This window comes from Carcharhinus amblyrhynchos, chromosome 1, assembly GCF_965287045.1.
Source record: "Carcharhinus amblyrhynchos chromosome 1, sCarAmb.v2.hapA, whole genome shotgun sequence".
Taxonomy (NCBI): domain Eukaryota; kingdom Metazoa; phylum Chordata; class Chondrichthyes; order Carcharhiniformes; family Carcharhinidae; genus Carcharhinus; species Carcharhinus amblyrhynchos.
The window spans coordinates 22,148,720-22,171,599 of NC_137324.1; the positions used below are offsets into that span (position 1 = coordinate 22,148,720).

The 22,880-nt window shown below is 42.0% G+C and overlaps 1 protein-coding gene across 3 annotated transcripts in view; it reads left to right on the top strand.

Annotated features, from left to right (window-relative positions):
- The window catches only part of ptpra (protein tyrosine phosphatase receptor type A), a 257,679-nt gene that overhangs the window by 179,078 nt on the left and 55,721 nt on the right, over positions 1–22,880 (top strand). For all 3 annotated transcript variants that reach the window (XM_080196539.1, XM_080196648.1, XM_080196610.1), the window contains 5 exons: positions 33–123; positions 6,432–6,508; positions 12,249–12,285; positions 14,216–14,313; positions 19,255–19,374. In XM_080196539.1, coding sequence (XP_080052665.1) covers positions 33–123; positions 6,432–6,508; positions 12,249–12,285; positions 14,216–14,313; positions 19,255–19,374 — 423 coding nt within the window. The remainder of the gene's footprint in view (positions 1–32; positions 124–6,431; positions 6,509–12,248; positions 12,286–14,215; positions 14,314–19,254; positions 19,375–22,880) is intronic.

Sequence of the window (22,880 nt, forward strand, 5' to 3'; positions counted from 1 at the left end):
TCTAAGCAATATTTGTTTCCATGGCAACACAGGCTCTCCCTGCGTGTCCGATCCAGGCCACTTGTGAAGCTGCATCAAAGGAAGAAAACAAGGAGAAGAATCGCTATGTTAACATCCTGCCGTGTATGTATTCGGGCTGAAAACGTAGTGATAGTATGATTAATGATTTTGCTGCCTTTTCTCATGTTAAAAACTAAGCTGGCTGTGTGCAGTTGGAATTTGCATGTAATCATTAACATAACTCAGTTGATGATTGGAACATTCTTTCATCCATAATGCAGCAGCATCCTCCCATTTAACCATTAATGCTGTGATCTACTTGCAAAATTAACGATCATTTTATATACTTAAAATACTGAAAGTTGGTTCCTGTGTTGCCCTTCTGGAAGTCAGATCTGAAATCTCATTGGTTGAATACTTGGGAGAATCATTAATTACATTTAATTGATGTATATCTATTTTAATAATTGAGAAGTCCAGTTCTCCATTCACAGGATAGGGCCACCTAAATTGAAGGTGGGGCAGAAGTGGCATAGAATATTGGATCAATCAATGTGTATTTATTGGAAGGCAATAATCTAGTGGTATTATCGCTACACTATTAATTCAGCAACTCAATTAACGTTCTGGGGACCCAGGTTCGAATCGGCCACAGCAGATTTGAATTCAATAAAAAATATCCTGGAATTAAAAATCTGCTGAAGACTGTGAAACCATCGTCGATTGTCAGAAAAACCCATCTGGTTCACTAACGTCCTTTAAAGAAATCAATGTCCTTACCCAGTCTGGCCCACATGTGACTCCAGAGCCACAGCAATATGGTTGACTCTCAACTGCCCTTGAGCAGCCAGCGATGCCCATGTCCCGCAAACGAATAATAAAAAAAATCATCTCAAGGTGGAGAATGTTTATTTGATCCACCAACCTGATGAACTGGCAATTCATAATACCGCAATGCAGGAACATTAGGAGGAAGGAAATAAGGAATATTGAATGGAGTATCTCCTTACTGAAACCCTGCGGCCTGTCATGAATTTTCTCAGAAGGGGTGCAACTGGTAGGGAAAATCTGATTTATGAATATGGAAATTAGTACAGGAGCCAGGCCAGAACTGTTTTATTATTTTCAATAGTAAAGGTGGACCGATCATTGTACTTAGAGTGTGAAATCTCAGGTTGACAATGGTGCCACTTGATGCAGAGTAAAGTTTCATCCGAATAATTCGATAGCTTTTATTGATAAATTTGCTCCCCTCCTCCCCTAAAGGCATCAGCTTGTGCTGGCTGTCTTTACATGAGTGCTAGTTTACTCACTATTATCTCACCCAAGTAGCCATGCAGAACACTATTGTCTAGGCCAGTCCACTGGAGTGTGCTTTCTATCTATTCACTGAGTAGTGGTCAGGAATTCAATGGTTCTTTTCTCAGATTGTTTTTCATGGCTCAATGAGGACAGCATTAAAGCAGAGAAGAAATTTAACTGATAAAAAGGGGAAGGAAGGAGGTGGGGCAAGGTTTCTGGTGTAGATAGGCTTAAAACCACAAGACATGATACCAGGTCAGAAATCTGACAGTCTTTCCTTTTTGAGCAAGAACATATTTGCAGACGCATCAAAAACTTCTGTGGAACTGTCAGCTTTTATATTTTAATGTAGAAATAGACAATTAATTGAGAGTTTAACCCAGATTCTGGCTTTCACAGCGAGCACACAGATTTGCTAAGCTCTGTGGAACTTGCCAGACCCAGAAAGACAAGCAGGGAGCCATTGTTCATTGAAACTGACAGGCTAGAAAACCTTTGAACGGTGAAATTGGATTGCGTCTCGACACCTTTGCTTTCACCACTTGTTCAGAGAGGCAGATTTCATACTTCACAGGTGATTTCCAAATTCTGAAAATAATTTCCCCTATCTTGGCCATCACTCACCTTGATCTGATCCTCCCTGTTGTCAGCCTTCACTGAAGCTTGGTGATAGTTTGTTAACCTCTACCTCGGACCTTTGATGAAGAACAAGAAAGGCAAGAGACTAGTAACATAATAGCAGCAGGAGCAACAGCATCAGCAGCGCTTGATGCCTTCCCTCAGCCACATGCTCCCTCACAGAATGGAGGGAATGGGCACAGAGACTGAAGAAGATGATGACCCCAACATATCATCTACAGACCAAGGATCTGCTTTCTTCAGATGCTTGTGCACCAGTGTTTCATGAGACTCAGGCTTTCATAGCAAGTTGCTGCTGACCTCTCCAGCCTCCTGAATCACGACTTCCTTGACTGTGAACACAGGGAGCATGCCTTTCTCGTGGTCAAATGGCTATCACTGGAGGGGTGCACCCAGTTCTTTGTCTCCCTTTGAAGTTGTGCATTTTCTTCTCCAGCAAGGAAATAAAGTGGTGGGTTCAGAGTGTGAGAAATGGATTATGTAGAGAGGGTGCAATGCAATCAATTGTGTAGAGTAAATATGAAGTATAGGTACGAGATGGCAGTAAAGTGAGGGAATGTGAAGAGGTGCATGGAGAAAGCAATGAGTGGAGTTGCATGGTGTGTTAGTCTGAGGAGTGCAGTGTGTGAGAATGTTGGCGAATTTGGGGTGTAGAGGTTGGTACTTGAAAGTTGGATGCTTCTGTCATGCTCAGTACAAGCATGAGAATATTATGCATTACGGATTGTAAGCTCAGGCTATAGCAATACAACCTGTTAAATGGCTATAATTTAATGTGTGATTCATGGGCATTTAAACCGTGACTAGTATTCGATACCCTGGCCAATACTTAGTCAAACATGGACTGCATAAGAGTACTTTGCAGTCACCTATGAAATTTATATACCGCATTCTTTAAGGATGAACCAGCATTTGAGGAATATGGGATCTCTAGATTGTTGGTCTCCAGGTTCTATATTGAACAAAGGAGAATGCTTGAGCTCATGTTGAAGCAAAGATAAGAATAAATGACAATTGTCATTTGCCATTTTATTGTAGTGGTTTGGATTCCAGTCAAATAACTAAATCTAACTTTCAGATTTAAGATATCTTGTACAAAGCAACTCCAGTAGAAAACGACTGAAAGAGCTGAACCATCATACCTGAACCCCTTCCAATCCAGCAAAGTGTTGTACTTGATTCAGTTTCCAAGTCCACCTGGGAACCAATCGCTTGGCTATTCATTTATATGATGCTTTACAGCTTCTTGACAATTCTTCCATTGGATTTGTCCATACGTGCACCTTGTGGTTTGCCATTGCCTTCTGCAGTATGGCTGACCAGGAAACTCACCTGCTCTTCGTGCCTGCCATCAATATATTGAAGGATTTGCAGGTTGATAATCAACCTGTTAGGCCATATTATGAACGCAGCTTTCATGGCTGCCAAATCCTAAAATGGAACTTGAACCCAGGTATGCCACAAGGTCTTCAAAAAACCTTCACTCCAACTAAAGGATCAGCTGGACTAAGAAGTCATCAGCCCTGCATCAACATAAAGACTGAGTTAAAAAATCAATTTATATAGTTATGGCCAGAACTTTCTGATTGTTCATGCTGGCTGGATCTTCCAATACTGCCAATGAAGCACCCCACCATAGATTTCACAGCAGAGAGGGGTGCATACAGCAGAAAATCCCATTGACAGTGGTGGGACTAGAAAATCCCATTGCCAGCCAAAGACAAGCTGCCTTCCACTGCTGTGAAACATGAGGCAGGTTGCATGGTAAATCCCTATGGCTTTCTCTTTATCTGTATCTAATCTTCGCATGTGAAATGTATGATAATAAACAAAAACCTTTATTTTTCAAGCTTGTTGCTGGAATTTATTTTAAATGGGGAAAAAAATCACTCTTGAGGGCAGGGAAAAACATGCACCTTACATACAAACATCCTGATTGCAGACTGGAGGAATCCACAAATTCTTTCCCCATAACTGCTTAACTTTCCAACCTTCCTGAGGTCCTTTAACTTGGTCCATTATATCCAGCAGGTTTGAGGGACCACAGTCTTATTGCTCGCTTCCTCATCCATACATGCTTGGTTTGAGAGGTTGGCCTCTTCCTGTCATCTGTGGGAAACCGCATCTTGTTTTAGCCACTAAAGTTATTGAAACACCACTGAAGAATGATGGCAGGAAAAGAAAAATTCAGTTGCCAGGTGTTAGCGATGGAAAGGTGGTAGGACTGGAGGGTCTCAATGACATTATTGTTACTAGAGAGGCGGTGCTCGACAGACTGGAGGGACTGATTGTGGACAAGTCCCCAGGACCAGATGGAATGCATCCGAGGGTTCTGAAAGAAATGGCGGAGGTGACAGTGGATGCCTTGGTGGTTATTTTCCAAACGTCGCTGGATTCCGGGGAAGTGCCGGAAGATTGGAAAACGGCTAATGTTACACCGTTGTTTAAGAAGGGTGGCAGGCAAAAGGCAGGGAATTATAGGCAGGTTAGTTTAATGTCTGTTGTAGGTAAAATGTTAGAATCCGTCATCAAGGAGGAAATAGCGAGGCATCTTGAGGGGAATTGCTTGATAGAACAGACACAGCACGGTTTCATTAAGGGGAAGTCATGTCTGACAAATTTATTGGAGTTCTATGAGGATGTGTCTAGGACGGTGGATAGAGGAGAGCCGGTGGATGTGGTCTTTCTTGATTTTCAGAAGGCGTTTGACAAGGTACCTCACAAGAGGTTATTGCAGAAGGTCGGGGGCATGAAGTTGGGGGTAAGGTGTTAGCGTGGATAGAGGATTGGTTGTCAAATAGGAGGCAGAGAGTGGGGGTTAATGGGGGCTATTCGGATTGGCGGTTGGTGACTAGTGGAGTGCCCCAGGGGTCGGTGCTGGGGCCTCAGCTATTTACCATTTATATAGATGATCTGGAGGAGGGAACCGAATGTATGGTGTTGAAATTTGCTGATGACACCAAGATTGGTGGAACGGCAGATTGCGCGGAGGGTGTGGAGAGTCTGCAGAAGGATCTAGATAGGCTGGGCGAATGGGCCAGGAACTGGCAAATGGAATTTAATGTTGGCAAGTGCGTGGTGGTCCACTTTGGTAGGAAGAATGGTAGGAAGGACTATTACTTACGTGGCGAAAAACTGCAGCAGGCGACGGTGCAGAGGGACCTCGGGGTCCTTGTGCACGAGTCGCAAAAACCCAGCCTGCAGGTGCAGCAGGTGGTCAGGAAGGCGAATGGGATGCTGGCCTTCATAGCGAGGGGGATTGAATATAAAAGTAGGGAGGTCTTGCTGCAGCTGTATAGGGCATTGGTGAGGCCACAGCTGGAGTACTGTGTGCAGTTTTGGTCGCCGCACTTACGCAAGGATATTTTGGCCTTGGAGGGAGTGCAGAGGAGGTTTACTAGGCTGATACCGGAGTTGAGGGGGTTGAGCTATGAGGAGAGGCTGAATAAACTAGGCTTGTACTCGTTAGAGTTTAGAAGAATGAGGGGAGATCTCATTGAGACATATAAGATGATGAATGGGATGGATAGGATAGAGGTGGAGAGACTCTTCCTGCTCAGAAAGGACAGTAGGACTAGAGGGCACAGCCTCAAGATAAAGGGGGGGTGGTTTAGAACGGAGTTGAGGAGGAACTTCTTCACTCAAAGGGTGGTGAATCTCTGGAATTCTCTGCCCGTTGAAGTGGTGGAGGCTGCCTTGCTAAATATTTTTAAGACGCGGGTTGATGGGTTTTTGATAAGCGAGGGGATTAAGGGTTATGGGGAGAGGGCGGGAATGTGGAACTGAGCCACAACTGATCAGCCATGATCTTATTGAATGGCGGGCAGGCTCGAAGGGCTAGGTGGCCTACTCCTATTTCTATTTATTTATTTATTTATTTATCACCAATTTTGATATAAGCTCTGTTGTTTGATCGGATGTTGCTCACGCCTAATGATACTTCCAGATATAAATGACAGGTGCTTGGGACCTCAAATCCTATAAATAACTTCCAGAAAAAGATATTTAGTGTTGGCAAGCAGCCCTGTTTTTGTTTTGTGACAACTGTCTGAAATTTCAGAGCACCGCAGACTTTTGGAAAACCTCATTATCCATATGAATTTCAAGTCAAGGTGGGGCAAAGCATGAACAGAAAGAAAGGATTTGATTTTTCTGCAGAATGATTGGAAAATCCAGCTGTGAAATTGTGCATGAATCATCACCTTCCATAAGCATTTATGAAAGGTGCCCCTCACAAATTGTCTGTAACAAGAACCTAAAACTTCCATGTGTAGAAACCATCACATCAGCACAAGAAATCAACTTGATCCTGCTCCCTTCATGAGTCTTTTTAACTTTTGCAGATTTGTCTTGAGGGAGCAACTGTTACAAGGTTGTTTTTGCGTACATGCTGTGCTAATTATATTGTGTGTTTAGTCATCCTGAACTATTTGTACCTCTATTTTGATCCATTTGTAAGCTTTTTGATTTTCTCTGTTCTGTATCGCCAGATGATCATTCGCGGGTTCACCTGACACCAGTGGAGGGTGTTCCAGACTCTGACTTTATCAATGCTTCTTACATAAATGTAAGTATAAATATTGTAAATGTAGTATATAGTTTTTATATTTATTGATTCATAATCTTTGAAAAGATAATTTAAAATAGTTCAAAGTAGCTGAGAGATGGAGGAGACATGAACACATTATGCCATGGAGAGATATGATTTGATACACAATTAGTTTCATGGTATTTCTTAGTTATACTTGTGTTGTCTCAGAAACTACTGTAGGCCATACAGGGCTGTTACCGGGCAGTAGTGTCAAATATTGCACATTGTTGCAACATTATTGTCGTTACCTAGCTCCTAGAAAGGAACTTAAGATTAAAGTTGGTCTGCTGCTTCTGGTACAATGTGGACTGATTAAGAGTATAGAAATACAGAGGGACCTGGGAGTGCAGGTGCACAAGTCTCTGAAGGTGTCAACACAGGTAGAGAAGGTTGTGAAGAAAGCTCACGGAATGCTAGCCTTTATAGGAAGGGGTATAGAGTATAAGAGCTGCCGTCTAATGCTTCATTGTATAGAACGTTGGTTAGGCCACATTTGGAGTACTGCGTCCAATTCTGGTCACCTTACTACCGGAAGGACGTGGAGACCCTGGAGAGGGTGCAGAGGAGGTTTACCAGGATGTTGCCTGGCATGGAAGGACTGAGTTACGAGGAAAGGTTGGAGAAACTGGGGCTCTTCTCCTTAGAAAGACGGAGATTAAGGGGGGATCTGATAGAGGTGTATAAAATAATGAAGGGAATAGATAGAGTCAACAGTGGTAGGCTTTTCCCTAGATTGGGGACAATTACGAGAGGTCACGATCTAAGGGTGAGGGGGGAGAAGTATAATTTGGATACTAGAGGAAGGTTTTTCACGCAGAGGGTTGTGGGGGTATGGAATGCACTACCAAATAAGGTGGTGGAGGCAGGCACGTTGGACTTGTTTAAGGTTTACTTAGATAGACGCATGAGCGAAACAGGGATGGAGGGTTATAGTAGACGGTATTAAAAAGGGTCAAAGCCTCGGGACGACACCGGAACTGTCGTATTACATGTTAATGTTTTGTCTCTTTTAATCCACAGATGTCGGTCCACCTTGTTGTCAAACGAGGGGCATGCACACGGTGGGTCGTGCGTGGGCTGCTCTTGGAGGTTTCGAGAGTGGCCTAGTACTTCGTGTCGTTGTGTATGCTTAATCCTGGACCAGCAGACGGGCACCACAACAGCTCAGTGACTATCACTGCTAGCTGTGCAGATACATGGATTTGGGCCTGTGTCTGTGGGAGTTTGCGCATTCTCCCTGTGGTTGCGTGGGTTTCCTCCGGGTGCTCCGGTTTCCTCCCACACCCCAAAGATGTGCTCTTAGGCTGATTGGTGTATCAAATTGACCCTACACTATTCTCCCCTGAATCTGGCTACATTAGGGGTTCCATTCACATACACACAGGGCAGGGCAGGTGTAGGAAAATGCTTTGTTGAAGGGGCGGTGCGGGCTCGTTGGGCCGAAGGGCCTGTTTCCCGTGCTGGGTTGTTCTTTGTTGTATTTAAATCTGGTAAACCATTGTACCTAATGTGTGTGCCAAACTGAGCTTAAATGCTTCAGTCAGGGATCGAATATTTCAGGTTTCGTTTCCAAATGTTGTGTTTTGGTCTCTGTGGTTAGGTTTGTGTCATTTTTATATATTTAAAACAAAAGAGGGACAAAAAATATTCATTCCTACCACTGATGCTCAATAAATAGTTGTTGCGTGAAGATAAAATCTTGTCATTCTTGTAAATTTAGTTTTGGTTCTCTGCTGCTTTTGTTTGTCGGTCTTGAATTGCCTGATTTTTCTCTCCCCTTCATCTTTTACCTTTTCCCTCAATCCTATCAATTCTATACATCTTTCCCACTCTGTTTCTTATACTTAGCCCTTGAATGATCTCTCAGCCAATGAAATACAGGGCTGGAGGTGGGAAGCAGAGATGGGGCAGGGGAGCTGGGTGCAAGACTGAGCAAGTAGAAAATGTCTGAAAATTGCTCTATTACAGAAAATAAATGAGGGCTAGGGCTCGAGATGATGGAAGATTCTGTATTCTAGTAAACAGTAACTAGTAAATAGTTGTTGCGGGGTGCTAAATGTAGCTGAGGCTATGAATCCCGACAACATCCCAATAAATGACTGAAGTCATGTGCTTCAGAACTAGCCCTATCTCCAACAACTACTCAGATACACTGTAAAACTGGCATCTAACCAACAATGTGGAAAAGTGCCCAGATAGGTCGTCCACAAAAAAAAACTCCAATCCGGCCAATTACAACCTCCATCAGTTGACTGTAAATCTTCAGCAAAGTCCTGGGAAATATGGTCTACAGCGCTGTCAAGTGCCACTTATTCAGCAATAATTTGCTTCCCATTCATCAATTAGGGTTCCGCCAGCTCCTTGCATCATTAAAGCCTAAAATTAGTATGAACAAAAGTGATGAGGTGAGACTGACTGCCTTTGACATCAAGGCACTATTTGACCAGGTGTGGTATCAAGGAACCCTAGCAACATTAAAGTTTCTGGGAAATGAGAAAACTCCACTGATTGGAATCATACCTAGAACAAAGGAAGATGGTTGTGGTTTTTGGAGGCCAATCAATCTGCTCCAAGACGTCACTACAGAAATTCCTTGGGATAGTGCCTTGGACCCAGTCATCACACTTGCACAGTGGTTAGCATTGCTCCATCATAGCGGCAGGGACCTGGATTCGATTCCCATCTTGGGTCACTGCCTGTGCGGAGTCTATATATTCGCCCTGTGTTTACATGGATTTCGTCTGGCTGCTCCAATTTCCTCCCACAATCCAAAAGACGTGCTGTTAGGTTCGTTGGCCATGCTAAATTCTCTATCAATGTACCCGAACAGGCACTGGAGTGTGGAGACTAGAGGATTTTCACTAACTTCATCGCATTGTTAATTTAAGCCTACTTGAGAAATGAATAAATAAACTTAAAGATCTTTAGCTTTTTCATCAGTGGTCTTCCTACCATCTTCAGAAGTGGCAATGTTCACTGATGATTGCAGCAAGACCTGGACAACATTGAGGCTTGGGCTGATAAGTGACAAGTAGCATTCATATCACGCAAGAGTCAGGTAATGGTCTTTAACAAGAGAGAATCTAACCATTTTCCCCTGACATTCTATGGTATTACCATCACTGACTGCCTCAGCCATTGACCAGAAATTTAACTGGACCAATCATTTAAATATTGTGGCTACAAAAGCAAGTCAGCGGTTGGGAATTTTGTAATGACTATCTCACTTACTGACTCTCCAAAGTTTTCTACAGTCCACAAGATAGGAATGTTTTGGAATCTTCTCCATTTTTCTTGATGAGAGCATTTTCAACAACGTTTAAGAAAGTTAATACCATCCAGGACAAGGCAGCCAGCTAAATTGATGGCTATACACTGTCTTAAACATTGACTCCCCACCACCACCAGTCCATGTGTACCATCTGCAAGATACACTGCATAAACTCAGCAATCCTCGTTCGGCAACATTTTCAAAATCTGATCTCTACCATCTAGACTCATGAGGAAACCTTTTAGGGTCCTGGACCCGAATCCCAAAGTATATTATGAAACCAGACCAAACCCAAACAATTTTTCTGCTTGCCTTTAGTGTGAGGATAGGATGCTTTGCTCCAGGAATATCTCTACTGACAAATTAGGGATCGTTTATTAAAACAAGCTTTATTCATTGTACAGTTTAAATATGACTCTAACAAAATGAAGCAGCTTAACTTTTAACAGTTGAACGAAGGTTTAAAAAAATGAAAGGAAACAACGCCAATTTCTAACTTCTCACTATTTCAGCAACAGTCCTCCTAGACTTAAATGCCACTTTAAATACAGGTAGTAAACCAAGCATACTTGCTATAAATTGTGTTAACAGCCTTGAAGCTTTCAGAGAGGTTTTGATTTTCAGCGCTGCTAGAAGCTTTAAGTAACTCCAGCGAGAACCTGAAAACTTTCTCTGCTACAAAGCTAGCTCCTCATTAACCACGTCACATGATCCTGTATACCTAAACCTATCTTCCATTCCTTTAATCAAAAAACCCTCAGGGGACCTTTTCATCTGCAAACAAATTAATTTGCTTTCTTCTAAATAAACACTAAATGGCTGAAATGAGTAATTATTGTGCTTTCCCAGCTTCTGAGCTGCACATTTTCCAGACATAGACTATCTGTAGAACAAAAAAACTAAACTTTAAAACAGTCCCCTTGTACATAAAATATATCAATACCATGGTATCATCAAACACCACCATCCACAAATTCCCCATCAAACCACAGACACACCTTTGTTGCAATTATGTACCCATTCCTTCAGTGTTGCTGGAAGAAAATCCTGGAACTGTCTCTAATTGCACTAGATTGTGTGCTGCAATGGTTCAAGTATGTGGCTCACCAACATCTTATCTAGCACTGTTAGAGATGGACAGTAAATGTTGGCTTTGCCAGTAACATTTACATCCCACGGAAGAAAAATATTACCCATGTTAAGAGTCACGTTTAATTTGGAAATGTAGTACCAAGCCACAGAAGTTAGTCTAGAGCGTTCAGCCAGACTTAAAAATATTTTCTGAAAGGATTTAAAATTATATAGCGTGACAAACTGTTGAGCATATGCAATAATATCCATTTTCATCAATTTAATTGGGGGGATGATGGTGAACTGATAATGTCACCAGACTGGTAGTCCAGAGGTTCAGGCTAATGCTCTCAGCACACAAATTCAACTTCCACCACAGTGGCTGGTGGAATTTAAATTCAATTAATAAAAATAATCTGGAAGTGAATGCTGATCTCAATCCCGGTGACCATGAAAATTGTCCAATTGTCATAAAAACCCATCAGGCTCTCTTACATTCTTTAGGGAAGAAAATCTGCCATCCTTTCCCAGACTGATCTACAGATGAATATACGCCTTGACTTCATGAGATGGCTACATTAAGTGCAGTTACTGGGTTCTGCGTTTTGCAGACTGTTTGATGAATACCAGTACGATTTGTTGCTTAGTAACAATCTGTGCTCATCGAATTTAATCGAGATGCATAGAAACACTTTTAGGAAAGTAATCCTGCTTTCGCTCTTATTGGGTTTTTTTGAATAAAATTTTTACCATTTCCTGAGTTGGCATGAAGAGTAGTTTAATTGTCTGATTTTCAAAATATTCTACTGAAGTGTGGGAGTGGGGGGAAGGGAAATAAAGCAATTTTTGTAAGCATTGACTATCGTGCAGCTCCTTCTGACTGTAGTGGATTTTAAGTGGTTGACTTGTTCTTTGCTTATGGCAAGATGAGAGTTTTTATGAAATTTCTCCTTCGTGGGAGAAGAAAGTTATATCCATTGAGTCAGCAAGTTGGTGCAAGTACTTTGTGTAGCCAAGGTGATTTTGTAGAATAGCTTAAGCATTTTCAGTTGCTTTGGAACATTTTAATGGTTCATGTGTTGACTATTTTCACTTCATGGAATTTGTTGAGTTACAACCCAATTCACTTTCTCCTTTGTATTTTTTTGCCATAGAGTTAATTTATTTGTTGCATTTAGTGTGAGCTTATTTAGTTATTAATTGCAGTTAGCATAAATGTCACTTGCGGGTTGTTTAGCCTCTCCTCCACCACCACCATACTAGTGCCACACCTCACCAAGACTTTTATACTACATTTGAGGAAAGCCATCTGCATGGATTTTTTTTTGATTACGTTGAGGAGTTATATTGATGCTATATTTTCTTTTTTAAAAGGGCTATCAAGAGAAAAACAAGTTTATAGCAGCTCAAGGTAAATCATTAAACTTATTTCAATTTAGACATTTTCTCAATGTGGCAATCCAATTCTTGCACGGATTATGTGATGAAAGTCAAAATGGACGAATTAGCATTTACACATCACTGAAAGAAAAGGTGTTCATAGATTGAAGTATTTTTATTGCTGGTCAGTTATTAGATATTTCCATGCAGTTACCTCCTTTTGCATTCTTAAGTTTAAAAATTAAATTGGAGTTTAGCTTTTTTAAGTACAGTTAGAGACAAAGGAGAAGCGGGAAAGCAAAGGTCAGAAATAGAAAATACTGATGTCCACACACCACTGAAGGAGATGCTAATTGTTGCATGAGTTAGATTGGTTGGCAGTGAGATTATACGTTATCATTTAATGTTGGCAAGTGTGAGGTGGTCCACTTTGGTAGGAAGAATGGTAGGAAGGACTATTACTTACGTGGCGAAAAACTGCAGCAGGCGACGGTGCAGAGGGACCTCGGGGTCCTTGTGCATGAGTCGCAAAAACCCAGCTTGCAGGTGCAGCAGGTGGTCAGGAAGGCGAATGGGATGCTGGCCTTCATAGCGAGGGGGATTGAATATAAAAGTAGGGAGGTCTTGCTGCAGCTGTATAGGGCATTGGTGAGGCCGCAGCTGGAGTACTGTGTGCAGTTTTGGGCGCCGCACCTGCGCAAGGATATTTTGGCCCTGGAGGGAGTGCAGAGGAGGTTTACTAGGCTGATACCGGAGTTGAGGGGGTTGAGCTATGAGGAGAGGCTGAATAAACTAGGCTTGTACTCGCTAGAGTTTAGAAGAATGAGGGGAGATCTCATTGAGACGTATAAGATGATGAATGGGATGGATAGGATAGAGGTGGAGAGACTCTTCCCGCTCAAAAAAGACAGTAGGACTAGGGGGCACAGCCTCAAGATAAAGGGGAGGCGGTTTAGAACGGAGTTGAGGAGGAACTTCTTCACTCAAAGGGTGGTGAATCTCTGGAACTCTCTGCCCGTTGAAGTGGTGGAGGCTGCCTCGCTAAATATATTTAAGAAGCGGGTTGATGGGTTCTTGATAAGAGAGGGGATTAAGGGTTATGGGGAGAGGGCGGGAAAGTGGAACTGAGCCACAACAGATCAGCCATGATCTTATTGAATGGCGGGGCAGGCTCGAAGGGCTAGATGGCCTACTCCTGCTCCTATTTCTTATGTTCTTATTAGCTGTCAAAAATACTATTCAGCAAGTTGAGAGAGCAGACAGAATGCATAATCTGTAGTGCTTGTAGAACAGTTAGGAAAAGCATTAGAGGTTCACAGTACATAAATGAAGTAAGTTTTTAAACTGTCAAATTTAGGATTAATTTGTTAACTGTCTAAATTAATGGGTTTTTGATGGGATTATGGTTATTATAGAAGAGGAGGCAATTTGGCCTGTTGTGACTATGTCAGTTCTCTGTGAGCTGCTCAGCTAGCCCACTCCCCTGCCTTTTCCCCTTAGCCCCGCAATATTTTTCTCTTCAGATAATTATCAATTCAATTTTTAAAGCCACAATTGAATCTGCCTCCTCCACTTTCTCGAGCAGTGCAGTCCAGATCCAGACCATGTGTTGCATAATACCATTTTGTCTCATGATGCCTTTGGTTCTTTTGTCATTCAACTTAAGCCACCATCTATGTTCTTAGGAAAATAGGATGGAATTGACAGATTGGAGATTATGAATTAGGAAATCAAAGGAAATGGCCTGCTATATTTACTTGCCTTTGGTGAACGAGTGTTTTAATTTATCAATGGTTTAAATTTACTGTTTTGAATGCTTGTTCAGCCCCCGAGCTTGAAGAGTTTTTTGTAGTGTTTTCTGGATTTTGTTTCTCTGTTGTTTAGCGGCAAGAATCCTACCAAACCTATAACGTGTCATTTGAGTAGATAATTTATGCTCTTTCACTTCCAATATCTTTCAGGGCCAAAGGAAGAAACTGTGAATGATTTCTGGAGGATGATATGGGAGCAAAACACAGCAACGATTGTCATGGTGACAAACCTGAAAGAGAGAAAAGAGGTAATGCTGTTACATGAGATTATTTATGTATTTTCGTGATAAATGTGTGCCCTTTATGTCACACCTGAGGAAAAATACGTGAAAGTACATTCAAGTAATCTTTTAATGCTCAGAATGAATAAAGCGCTTTAAAAATGAAGATATAAATAAACTGCATAAGATCCCTGAGATCATCAAACACATCACCTTTGCATTCTGCAGAATGGTTTGTTCCTACATAGTGTTCATATTGTGTAAAGCTGAAGACTGAACAGAAAGTTTTCTGAGCTGTATAGATTAGCCTTGTAAATACTTAATAATTTCAACAAACGTGATGAATGAAGAATTACAGAAGTGAAGTGGTGATTGTAATCGTGATATTCAAAGAAGATTAATAGAACAACAGCAGTGGGAAAAAGACTCCAAACACATATATAAAATGTATATTTATATATGGCCCTATCTGTACTCGCTTGAAGTATCATACATCTGGTAGTTTCTGAAGAAACAGGTTGTCCCCTCAATGATATTCCACCACTGTACCGGGATTTTTTTGGAACGTGATCCAAATGGGTTTTCAGTCTATCCTTGTTATAGTCCTGAGGGTCCATAGTCAAAAATTGTGTATAAAATGAAAAGAAAGCTAGCTGAACTAAAATTTTAAATGTTAGTAAAAGTGCAAAAGAAGACAACAAATGGAAAAGCATTGTACTTGCTATGTTCAATAATTTGTTTATCTTATTTCAGTATTTAACATAATTACTTGGTAAATTTAAAAATAGATCTTGAGTTGGCTGATAAATCACGTGATTCAGAATAATGTCAACAGTGAGGGTTTGATTCCTGTTCCACTGAGGTAGACTTGGGGCCCTGTCCCTTCACATTGTCCCTCAGTGGAACACGAGACCATTAAAAGTTGCTAACATAAACAGATCAGGTCAGGATGAAGCATCATAGAATCATAGAACCCTACAGTGCAGAAAGAGGCCCTTCGGCCCATTGAGTCTGCACCAAACACAATCCCATCCAGGCCCTATCCCCATGTCCCTGCATTTTATACCCACTAATCCGTCTAACCTATGCATCCCGAAACACTAAGGGGCAATTATTTAGCATGGCCAATCAACCTAACCCGCACATCTTTTGGACTGTGGGAGGAAACCAGAGTACCCGGAGGAAACCCACACAGACACGAGGAGAATGTGCAAACTCCATACAGACAGTGACCAGAGCCAGGAATTGAATCCAGGTCCCTGGAGCTGTGAAGCAGCAGTGCTAACCACTGTGCTACCGTGCCGCCCATCAGTGAGCTGACAACCTGCCTTCGAGCAATGCACTCATGGAATCAAATGGAATCAAAATGTCCTCTCAGTTTACACACCCACTTACTTTCTCCTTAAGCAAAATCCATCTATTTGTATGTTAAGATAAGATAACATATCACCATCCTTACTTGGAAATATATAGCTATTGCTTCAGTATTGCTGGGGTCAAAATCCTGGAACTCACTCCCTTACAGCACTGTGGCTGTACCTACACCACACAGATTGCAGTGGTTCAAGAAGGCAGTTCACCACCATCTTCTCAAAGGTAATTGTGGATGGGCAATAAATGCTGGACTATCAATGTAAGGTCATGCGCGATGGAACAGGCAATGTGTATGCAATGGTCATGTGTCCAATATGGTAAAAGATGCAATTTTTATGCACCAGTTTACCAAAAGTAACACCTGGAAAGCTGACAATGCAACATCTGGAAGGATATTTAATTAAACAAGTTAATTTGAACTTCTCAAAACCGTTGATCCAGGGTCCTTTAAACTCTGCACAGTTATGAGTACCCCACCTTTAAAAGTATAAATCAAAGAAAATAGTATAGAAATTATAGAACATAGAACATTACAGCGCAGAGCAGGCCCTTCGGCCCACGATGTTGCGCCGACCAGTTAAAAAAAAAACAATGACCCACTAACCTAAACCAATCCCTTTTCGTCCATAAACCTGTCCACAGACCTCTTAAACGCCCCCAAACTAGGCGCATTTACAACTGCAGCAGGCAGGGCATTCCAATCCCTCACCACCCTCTGGGTAAAGAACCTACCCCTGACATCTGTCCTATAACTACCCCCCCTTAGTTTAAAGCCATGCCCCCTTGTGCTAGATTTTTCCATCAGAGGAAAAAGGCTATCACTATCCACCCTATCTAAACCTCTAATCATCTTATATGTTTCAATAAGATCCCCTCTTAGCCGCCTTCTTTCCAGCGAAAACAACCCCAAATCCCTCAGCCTCTCCTCATAGGATCTCCCCTCCATACCAGGCAACATCCTGGTAAACCTCCTCTGCACCCTCTCCAAAGCCTCCACATCCTTCCTGTAATGTGGGGACCAGAACTGCACACAATACTCCAAGTGCGGCCGCACCAGAGTTGTGTACAGTTGCAACATAACGCTACGACTCCTAAATTCAATCCCCCTACCAATAAACGCCAAGACACTGTATGCCTTCTTAACAACCTTATCTACTTGATTCCCAACTTTCAGGGATCTATGTACACATACACCTAGATCCCTCTGCTCCTCCACACTATTCAAAGTCTTCCCGTTAGCCCTATACTCAACACATCTGTTATTCCTACCAAAGTGAATTACCTCACATTTCTCTGCATTAAACTCCATCCGCCACCTCTCGGCCCAGCTCTGCAACCTGTCTAAGTCTTCCTGCAAACTATGACACCCTTCCTCACTATCTACCACACCTCCGACTTTGGTGTCATCAGCAAATTTACTGATCCACCCAACTATACCCTCATCCAGATCATTAATAAAAATCACAAACAGCAGTGGCCCCAACACAGATCCCTGAGGCACACCACTTGTAACCGAACTCCATGATGAATATTTACCGTCAACCACTACCCTCTGTCTCCTATCCGCTAGCCAATTCCTAATCCAGTTCCCTAGATCACCCCCAATCCCATACATCTGCATTTTGTGCAGAAGCCTACCATGGTGAACCTTATCAAACGCCTTACTAAAATCCATATACACCACGTCCACTGCCTTACCCCCATCCACCCCTTTGGTCACTTTCTCAAAAAACTCAATAAGGTTAGTAAGGCACGACCTACCCGCCACAAAACCATGCTGACTATCTCCAATCAACTCATTACTCTCCAAATAACTATAAATCCTATCCCTAATAATTTTTTCCAAAACCTTGCCCACAACAGAAGTGAGACTCACCGGTCTATAATTCCCGGGGAAGTCTCTGTCCCCCTTCTTAAACAATGGGACAACATTCGCTAACCTCCAATCATCTGGTACTATACCAGAGGCCAACGACGACCTGAAGATCAGAGCCAGAGACTCTGCAATCACTTCTCTTGCCTCCCAGAGAATCCTGGGGTAAATCCCATCCGGACCAGGGGACTTATCTATTTTCAGACCCTCCAGAATATCCAGCACATCCTCCTTATCAACTGTAACACTGTCAATTCTACTCCCCTGCAACCCAGTGTCCTCCTCAGCTATATCCATGTCCCCCCGCGTGAACACCGAAGAGAAATATTGGTTCAATGCTTCACCAATCTCCTCCGGTTCCACACATAACTTCCCTCTGCCGTCTATAACTGGCCCTAACCTTGCCCTAACCAACCTTCTGTTCTTGACATACCTATAGAACGCCTTAGGATTCTCCTTAACCCTATCAGCCAAAGTCTTCTCATGCCAGTCTTCAAGATTTTCCAGTTTTCCTCTGTTTTGTGCTTGTCACGGGACAGATATTGTAAGATACAGTTCTTTTTGTAAAATCAAGTGTCTAGAGCTTATTGGACAGACTCTTTCTTCAAGCATAAATTTCCACGTTGAATGCAAATGGAATATTCAAAGCTGAAGATAATCAAACTGAGTTTGACCTCAGGGTTCACTGAACTTGATCAAGATTCAGTGGACTGAAATTGCAGAATATGTATTTTTGTCCTCTTTTGCTTAGAGAGTATTTATATCCTGCTTTTAATTTATAAAGCAATGAAAAAGTTTTGAATGTATTCACATCTTAATTGTGCTGAATGGTATGTATAATGGTCAGGTTTGGATTTTTTTTTAGTGTAATTTGTTTATTGTATTGTGGGCAGCACGGTGGCACAGTGGTTAGCACTACTGCCTCACAGTGCTAGGACCTGGGTTCAATTCGACCTTGGGTCACTGCCTGTGCAGATTTTACATGTTTTCCCTGTGTTTGTGTGGGTTTCCTCCCACAGTACTGGTTAACTGCATTGGCCATGCAAATTTCTCCCTCAGTGTACCTCAACAGGCACTGGGGTGTGGCGACTAGGGGATTTTCACAATTGCAGTGATAATGCAGGCCCACTTGTGACAATAATAAATAAAATATATTCTTTGATGCAACGTGGGCTTTGCTGGCTGGGCCCAGCATTTATTGCCCATCCCTAAACCACCCTCTATTTCAGATTACATTTGAGAGTCAACCACATTGCTGTGGCTCTGGAGTCGCATGTAGGTCAGACCAAGTAAGGACAGCAGATTTCCTTCCCTAAAAGGCATTAGTGAACCAGATGGGTTTTTCTGACATGGTCATCATTAGACTTTTAATTTCAGATTTTTTATTGAATTCAGATTTCACTATCAGCCGTGGTGGGATTTGAACTTGGGTCCCCTGGGTCTCTGGATTGCTATTCCAGTGACCACAAGTCACTGCCTCCTCAAATTGTCTGTTCTGAAGGAGCTGACTTCCACCTTTCTGTGTGTAATCTCTGATTCGTGGCCCACTAGCTACTCTGTGCCAGCTCAGGCAACGAATTGGTAACTATTTGAGCCTAGTGACAGTCACGATAGAGTTTGACAGATATACTCTTCAACTGCGGTTAAAGTAATAATCAGCATGCTTTTTGTTCCAAAAGCTTGTCATCAAAGCACCATAAGTGCTCTGATTTATATTCTAGTGCAAATGTGCCCAGTACTGGCCAGACCAGGGTTGTTGGACATATGGAAACATTCGAGTGTCTGTGGAAGACATGATGGTGCTGGTGGACTACACCATCCGCAAGTTCTGCATTCAGCAAGTAAGTCTTTTATGTTTGGTTGGGTATCTAGATGTGAAAATATTTTAAAATTGTTGATTTTTTTTCACTTGAGAACTGATTGGAAAGCACATAGACACTGGTTTTAGTCATTATTATATGGAGTTCATAAGAAGCTGATTTGGCGTACAATATTAGAATAATTCATGCTGGCCACCAGCAATGTCTTAACTGGCTGTTCCTTCAACTTGTAGAACCATAGACCTTCTCGTGTGCTGCAAGATGGCATTGAGGAATTACGCCTGAACTAGCTCATTTAAGGAGCCATCCAAATTGTTTCACCCCTGCTCTTTCCTCATAATTCTGAATATGTTTCCACATTCACTTAGCAATTCCTATTGCATCTCCTCCACCATCCTTTTAAAACGATGCATTCCAGATCATAACAAAAACATTTCCATCTAACATCCACTTCAACTTTCTTGAATCTGTGTATTCTGATTAACAGCATAAAAGCATTTAGTTGCAATAGATTCCCAGTAATTTTGTTTTTTCCATTGCATTCTGTCTTGTTTCATTGCGAAAAGAATGCCGCTGTGTATTATTTACTACTGGACTAGTAACCCAAAGAATATACATTCAACGTATCCAATGATGATTGACAAATCTTTATTAAAAAGCAGTATCAATAAAAGTAACGATGAAACTTATTTAAGACTATTATAGAAACCCGACTGGTTCACTCATATCCTTTTTAGAGAAGGAAATTTGCTCCCTCCTCTTAATTCACTTTTAACTGCCCTTTGAAGTAACTTAGCAAGACACTTGCTACAAGAATATAGCAACACTTCGGGGCAACTAGTGAATTAAGTGTTGGCCACAGGAGAACGCACATCGCCTAAATCCAGGTTACTGTGCATGCAATGCAACCTTACATGTGAATGCAAAGAGTATATTGAATAAGATTGGAGAATTACAGGCACAGGAATTCTCTGCCCGTTGAAGTGGTGGAGGCTGCCTCGCTAAATATTTTTAAGAAGCGGGTTGATGGGTTTTTGATAAGAGAGGGGATTAAGGGTTATGGGGAGAGGGCGGGAAAGTGGAACTGAGCCACGACAGATCAGCCATGATCTTATTGAATGGCGGGGCAGGCTCGAAGGGCCAGATGGCCTACTCCTGCTCCTATTTCTTATGTTCTTATGTTCTAGATTGTTGTGTGGAAATATGATGTGGTGATAACAGACACTTGGCTCAATGAAGGACAGGACTGTGTGTTAAATATTCCTGGATACTTGGTGTTCAAAAAGATAGGAAAGAAAAGAAAGGTGGTAGCATTAGTTAAGGCGGCATTGCAGGGCCGGAGAAAGAGGATGTTCTAGAATGTTCAAAAACAGAATCAATTTAGCTAGAGCTAAGAACGAAAAAGGGTGCAATTATTTTGCTTGGTGTAGTCAAAGGCCACCAATTAGTGAAAAGGATGTAGAAGAACAAATTTGTATAGAAATCAGAGATGCAAGCCTTATCGAATAATAATTATAATAGCAGACTTTCATTAACCAAACATGGACTGGGTAACACATTGGTTAGCATTGCTGCATCTCAGTGCCAGAGACTCGGATTCAATTCTGGCCTTCGGTGACTGACTGTGTGGAGTTTGCACATTCACCCCCTGCTCCGGTTTCCTCACACAGTCCAAAAATGTGCAGGTTAGGTGAATTGGTTAGGAGCTAAATTGCTCCTTAGTGTCCCAAGATGTGTAAGTTAGGTGGATTAGCCATGGTAAATGTGTGGGGTTACAGTGATAGGGCCTTGGTAAGAGGCTTTGTCAGAAAGTCAGTGCAGACTCGATGGGTTGAATGGCCTCTTCTGCACTGTAGAGACTCTGATTGTCTGAGAGTGATAGTGTAAATGAGGAAGAAGGGCAAACTTTCCGAGACTGTGTTTTGGACAGTTTTCTACAGCAGTATGTGTGCAATCCAAAAAGAAAGGATGCACTATTGGACCTTGGAAATGAAGTGGACCGAGTAAATCAATTGTCATAGAATCCCTGCAGTGCAGAGAGAGGCCATTCAGCCCATTAAGCCTGCACTGCCAAAAATCCCACTCAGGCCCTAACCACATAACCCCACATATTACCTGCTAATCCTCCTAACGCTAAGGGGTATTTTAGCATGGCCAATGCACCTAACCAGCACTTCTCTCAAATTGAGAGAGGAAACTGGAGCTCCTGGAGGCAGGGGACATGATAGAGGTACTAAATTAATACTTTGCATCTGTCTTTATCAAGGAGGTGGATCTTACCAAGGCCATGGTAGCAGAGGAGGAAACTCTTGTCACTAGGTAGGCTCAAAATTGAGAACAAAGGGCATAATTTTCCCATTTTGATTGTGTCAACTCAATTAGGGAAAGTGATGCCCCACCAGCAACCTCAGCTCCTGACAGATTGAGACATGATCTAATAAAAATGAAAAAAAGGAACCCCACCCACCTTCCCCATTGACATTGGGCTGAAAAAGAGGGTGGAAGAACCCTCCCAGGACGTTAGATAGACTTGACACTTAAAGTTTGCACGGCACCAGGATTGAAAGATACGCATTCAAGGATAATGCAGGAAATGGAGATTGGAAATTTGAGGGGTGCTGGCCGTAACGTTCCTGCCTTCTCTAGACTCAGCAGAGTTGCCGAGAGGATTGGAGAATTTTTTTTGTTCAAAAAATGTTACAAGTTTAAGCCCAAAAATTACAGACTAGTCACTTCTTCATTTTAATGATGGCCAAGCTTCTAGAAACAATTATTCAGGATAGAATTAGTGGTCATATGGAAAAACGTGGGTTGACTGGGAAGATCCAGCCTGCATTTCTAAGGGGGAAATCAAATTTAACAAACTTGCTGGGGTTTTTCGTAAAGGAAACAAAAAGAGGCACGATGAGGGCTATGCTGTTTGTGTGGTGTACGTGGACTTTCAAAAGGCATTTATTCGATACAGTGCCACACAACAGACTGGGAAAAGCTCACGGGATGAAATGGACAACAGCAATGTGACTAAAAATGAGCTGAGTAATAGAAAACTATGATGGTTAATTCATGTTTTTTTGACCAGAGGAAGACCTGTCAAGTTCCTCAAGGCTTGGTATCAGGACCTTTGCTATTCCTGATGCATGTTAATAATCTAGATCTTGGTGTGCAAGGGACAAATTTCAAAGTTAGTTGATGACACAAAGCTCGGAAGCATTGTAAACAGTGTAGAACTTCAAAAGGACATACACAAGTGGAGTGGGCAGATAGGTGACAAATGAAGTTCAATGCACAGCAGCAAGATGATGCAGTTTGGTACGAAGAACTTGGGCAGACAATATAAAATAATGGGTACAATTCTTAAAAGGGTGCAGGAGCAAAGGGACCTCTTACATGTGTATAGATTGTATAGATCATTGTGTATATGTGCACAGATCATTGAAAGTGGCAGGAAAGGTGGAACGAGCAGTTAAAGCATATAGCATTCTGCTTTATTAGTGGGGACATAGCGTTCAAAAGCAAGAAGGTTATGC